Source organism: Nematolebias whitei, chromosome 1 (assembly GCF_014905685.2).
Source record: "Nematolebias whitei isolate Nwh7 chromosome 1, NemWhi1, whole genome shotgun sequence".
NCBI classification, from domain to species: domain Eukaryota; kingdom Metazoa; phylum Chordata; class Actinopteri; order Cyprinodontiformes; family Rivulidae; genus Nematolebias; species Nematolebias whitei.
This window is the reverse complement of record NC_056498.1, coordinates 38904671-38910288: the sequence shown is the minus strand read 5'-3', so window position 1 is coordinate 38910288 and position 5618 is coordinate 38904671. Positions and strand designations below refer to the sequence as shown.

General features: G+C 38.2%; 1 protein-coding gene across 1 annotated transcript in view; it reads right to left on the bottom strand.

Annotated features, from left to right (window-relative positions):
• Window positions 1–2273: 2273 nt before the first annotated feature.
• LOC119411887 (N-acylneuraminate cytidylyltransferase-like) overlaps window positions 2274–5618 on the bottom strand; it is a 27297-nt gene continuing 23952 nt past the window's right edge. The window contains exons 4-6 of the mRNA XM_037678877.1: window positions 5223–5382; window positions 4984–5146; window positions 2274–2587 (exon numbers count right to left, since the gene is read on the bottom strand). Coding sequence (XP_037534805.1) covers window positions 2373–2587; window positions 4984–5146; window positions 5223–5382 — 538 coding nt within the window. The 3' untranslated portion in view covers window positions 2274–2372. The remainder of the gene's footprint in view (window positions 2588–4983; window positions 5147–5222; window positions 5383–5618) is intronic.

The window sequence follows — 5618 nt, the reverse complement described above, 5'->3', positions numbered from 1 at the left end:
CATCCGCCATGTTTGTTTTCTGTTCCTCACGTACCTATTTGCTCTGTAAAAATGCCATCTTTTGACATATTTATGTACCTGTCATTAAATTAGAGAAAATAAGGTTAAAGTAATGTATTTATTCATTATTATTCCTTAATATAATCACTAATTTAGCTGAAGATCAGTTTGCATGTTGCTTCCACAGGGAAAATAAAACCAGAATCATTTTATTTCTTCCTATCCGTTTATATTAACATAAACACTAGCAGTAAAAGTCTTTTACCTTCATTTCTGCTCGTCTATGCTAACAGTTTAGCTCATATTTGATGAGCTATAGATTAGCATGTCATAAAAACTAGCATAAGGAGAAAACTGTTGACTTTGTTGTGACGGTACTGTATGTACTCTAACAAAATCTGGCAGCCAGTACCTGGAAACCCCAATACGTATTTTCTTTTGGACTATGCTAACAATTTAGCTCATTTTTTGAGGAGCCGTTTAGTTTAGCTTAGCTAAACTAGCGTAGCTAAAAGACTAGCAGCAAGGGGGGCAACAGTTAGTTGGTAAGAAACTATATTTGCCTGAAAACCTTTTTTTATTTCACTTTTTGACTTTGCGGAAAAAAATTAGCGCATTTTTACAAATATTTAGTTTAGCTAAGCTTAACTGCTAAGACAAATTTAGCTTAGCTGAACTATATTAGCTAAAAGTCGGACTACTACTAAAGAAAAAACAAGTAGCCTAATTGTTTTTTTTCACTATTTTTGGATCATTCTAACAATTAGCTAACTTTTAACGGAGGTTTTTATTTTTATTTTTTTGGTTAGCTTAGCTAAACTAGCTTATCTGGAAAAACAACTAACGAGGGACAACAGCTTATTTCTGTTGGCAAAAAGCTACATTTCCCACAACAAATCACTTTAAAAAATTTCTCGTGCATTTTCGTTGACACTAATATTCTATAACAATTTAGCTAGTTTTTGAGAAGCTAATTAGCTTAGCTTAACTAGCTTAGCTAAAAGCTGCAATAACAACAAAAAAAAAAACAGTTGTGTTGGCAAGTCCATCTGTGACCACGCGAAATAGTTTGTTCTAACTTTTACAGATAATAATGACTTAAAGTCAGTATTTTGCAATAAACTATGGCCTATATATATTAGATATGCTACATGTTAGCCTTGTTCTGCTAAAGGTTTGTTCCTCATCAGGAAGTTTTTCCTTTCCACTGTCGCCTTCGTGCTCGCTCAAGATGAGAGTTCTGTGATGGTTAAATTCGAATCAGTCTGCTCCTCAGATAAATAATGTTAAATTATTATTTTTATATATGTTTCTGTTCAGTGCCCTGAGACGACTTCTGTTGTGACTTGGCGCTAAATAAACTGAATTGAATCTACTGAATATACTAGATATATGTAATAAACTTTTATTTGTTGTATGTGTATATTCATTACTATCACCGACTGTGGCCGCCTAAGGTAACAACATTTTTTTTAGAAATTATTATTATTATTAAGTTTGAATTTTCATCTTTGCGTTCATTTTTATCGTGGATGTTCCAAATCCGAACATCCGGAAAGAGCTTCTTCCAAAATGTTTGTATTAATGAGTTTGCCACAACAGTAAATACCAAAACAACTTATAAATCTTTTTGTCTTTAAAAGTCAACAAAAAAAAAAAAAAAAAATACAGGTGTTAAGGACCAAAACACCAGAGTTCAACCTTACATACGTGAAGTAGCCATGAATGTATTTGGGCACGGGGTCAGAGTTCATGTATAGGTAAAAGATCCGTAACGGTAAAGCTAATGTTAAAAGATGTTTACGTGGTTTTCAGTTCTTTTAAATCCTGTATTTGTTTTCATGTTTCGCCCGTCTGAGCTGTGTGAAAAACATTGAACACAAAAACACATCTGCTTGCGATAAGATCCTTACTGCTGCAATGACAACACGTTCGTACGCTGAATAAAGATGGAAATAAAACCAGAAAATATACAACAGCCTTCCTGACTCTCCTTCTTTTTGCTGCCCTGTCCACCATAACCGTGTGTCACGAGCTCAAAGTATAATAAACGCAACATTTTGGCTGGTCGATAGTTATAAATCCTCTACTGTAAAATACTGCAGAGGTTAATACATTTTTAACTGTTTACGTGACGCACTTACCTCAGAAATGAGACCTTTTATGTAAAAATGATGCCATATTTAAGTTTTACCTCATTACCTGGTTTAGTTGCGCTGCGACCAGACATCATCGTGAAACACATCACAAGCTCAACTGGACTTTATTGTGCATTAAATTATCGTGCTCAAATTCGTAGAAATCTTCGTGAATCTGCTCGTTCGGCTGTGTTACTGGTTTGTTACATCAGCACCGTCTGGACCCGGTCTTCATCAGAAGTGGATGCGGTCGATCCGGTCCTGCTTCATCTGGGACTTGGCCGTTTCTTTCTGCCGGAGGACGTGCTCGGCGAACTCCCTCACCGCCCCCGCCCCCCCGACGAGGCGGCACGTGTACTTGGCCGCGGTGACCGCCTCTGCTGGGGCGTCTGCGGGCACGGCGCTCAGACCCGCCAGGTTCAGACAGCTGGCGTCCGACGTGTCGCTGCCTGGGGAGAGACACCGAACGATAAAAAAGATTTGCATCCGGGGCGTTGCTGCTGCAGGAAGCACACCTGGCCAGGTGTTTATTTAGACAAACCATCGACGTGGCCGCACGGCTCAACGTCCGAGCTAAAGACTGGTTTCATCCACAGTCAGGAAAAACAACTAAACTTTTGCACCAAGCTTAACTTGATACCAGCTAAAAGTTTCACTTTAAAACGTATTCTTGGATTACCGTCTGAATGTTCATGAAGCTTTCTCTCTGTCGTGATCCATTTTTATTCTGTTCGTTTTTCTGCATCTTTCTCTTCCCACAGTTTTCAGCTATTGTCAACAAATCAAAACGTTCGGCTCTTTCAGGACAACCCCGCTGTGACTTTGGTTTTGGTGCAACTTTAGCTTTTTGAAATATTTAGCCTTTTCTGCCATTTTAGTCTCACAGAAAATGAACTGAGCTCATTTTCCATCCTCCAAATCTTTAGCTGTGCTTACAACCTTTTACTGCTCCTTTCACATTCTGTTCAGCTTCAGCTGCTTTCAGCTCCCTTCGGAAAAGTTAAACTTTTTTCAGCTACTTTCGGTTGTTTTGCGCTCCATTCTGATTCTTTCTGCTAACTGTAACATTTTTGTGCTTCTTCTAATTTATTATTTCAGCTACTACAGGTATATAGCTGTTTTTATGCTAATTTAAGCTTTTTCAGCTAATTCCACATTTTTGTGCACTAATTTTAACTGTTTTCAGCCTAATTCAGCAATGAAGTGCTCTTTCCACTTCCTTCTTGTAATGTCAGCTTCTTTCTGCCTTTTTAGCTACTTCTCTGCTGTTTTTTTTTTGTTGTTGTTGCTAATTTTAGCTTTTTTCAGATAATTTCCACTTTTTTGTGTTTATTTCAGCCTAATTGGGAAAACGTGTTCTTTCTGCTTTCTTCTGCTAATTTAAGATTGTTAAACCTTTTCAGCTACCTTTTTGCTAATTTTAGCTGATTTCAGATAAATTCTAGTTTTTCATCTCTGCTACTTTCAGGCAAATTAATTTCTTTCTGCTAATTTCAGCTTGTTATGCTCCATTCAGCTTATTTCTGCTAGTTTCAATTATTTCAGCTACTATTTAACCGTTTTTATGCTAATGTTAACCTCTTCAGCTAATTCCACAGTTTTTGCATTCATTTCAACATTTTCCAGCTTAATTCAGCCAAAACCTGCTCTCTCCACTTCGTACTGGCAATTTAAAGTTATTTCTGCTTTTTTAGCTACTTTTTTTCAGATAATTTTCACTTTTTTGTGCTCATTTCTGCTTCTTTCAGCAAATGTGTTCTTTCTTATTTCTTCTGCTAATTTAAGCTTGTTCTAACTTTTTTTTTCTGTAATTTCAGCTGTTTTCAGGTAAATTCAAGTTTTTCATGGTAATTTTTGCTACTTTCAGCCTACTTAACTTCTTTCTGCTAATTTCAGCTTGTTATGCTCCTTTCAGCGTATTTCTGCTAGTTTCAGCTTTTTCTGCTATTTCAGCTACTTTTTAGCTTTTTTGTGTGTTAAATTTAACCTTTTCTGCTAATTCCACATTTTTAAGCTCATTTCAGCTCATTCCACTTCCTTCTGGTAGTTTAAGATTTTTTTCTGTTTTTTCAGCTACTGTTCAGCCTTTTTTTTTTTCTTTTTCTCATTTCAGCTTTTTTAGCTAATGTCCATGCTCATTTCTGCTAATTTAAACCTAATTCAGAAAACGTGTGTTCTTTCTGCTTTCTTCTGCTAACTCAGGCTAGTTTTTCCATTTCAGTTATAGCTAATTTCAGCTGTTTGTCAGCAGGTTTTTTTTTTTTTTTTTTGCTAATTTCAGCTGTTTTTCAGCAGGTTCTTGAGGAATAAGCATTCTCGCTACATTTTCACAGGAAATGAAATGTCTCTAGTTTTTATTAAAACCGTTTTTCTTCCGTACGTTCTTCAGAACGCAACTCGTTCTGTAGTTTTTGCTCTATTTCAGCAATTTGTGTATCGAAACGTTCGGCTCATTCTGGAGATTCTTGCTGCGACTTTTGGTATTTGTGCAATTTGTACTTTTTGAAATATTGAGCCTTTTCAGCCGCATTGTTCTCGTTGAAAAAGGAGCTCTCTCCAAGTCCTTCAAACGTGTTGAGCTGTTTATTTTACTGCTCGTTTCAGCTTTTGTTCTAGTTCGGCTTCTTTGTTCCTTTTTTGTGTTTTCTGCTACTTTTCAGCTAAGTTCAACTTTTTCTACTATTTTTTATCTTTTTTATTTTTCTTCTGCTTATTCCAGTTATCTGCTAATATTAGCTTGTTGTACCTTTTCCAGCTACTTTTCTGCTAATTTGTGCCTTAAATCACTTTATTTATCATTTTATCATCAAACACATTTCATATTGATAAAAACGGTCTGCTTCACCCATGTAGGCCACGTCCTTCCAGTCCAGCTTCTTCTTCTCCACGATGGCCTGGACATGGTCCAGCGGCTCGTCGCCCACCTCCTGGACCTCGCAGCCCGTCAGCCTCTTCAGTTTGTCAGCCAGCGCCTGTGCAGGGTCTCTGCTGGACACCAGCAGCACCACCTGCAGGACATCCAGAGGGCTGTAGAGGAACCTTTCATAAAACACAAAGAGTTCACCGACGACTGAAAAGTCCAACCTCGACGTCGTCTTTCTGCAGCATCCGGATTCCCGTTGTGTCTCTGGTGTGGACGGACACCGTGTCTTGTCCAACTACGGACAGAAAGACTCTTCCGTCTGTTAGACACCCAGAAACCTGACAGAACATCAGGGACACGCCACGGCCGAAGTAACCGTACCTGCCGGGGAACAAGAAGAACAAAATGATGACGGTCAAAGCTGCAGAATCGAACAGGCGGCCTCCAGGGCGAGTCTTTTATAAAACATAAAGCAGTCCTCGATGGGGATGAAAGGGTTCATTGTCACAGTTACCATGACTACGGTTCACACTCTGAAACCATAAGACTGTCATTAACACCAGAATCCATCTGACCGTCAGGACGGTTGGAACCAGAGTGGAGGTCCAGGAGCTCCA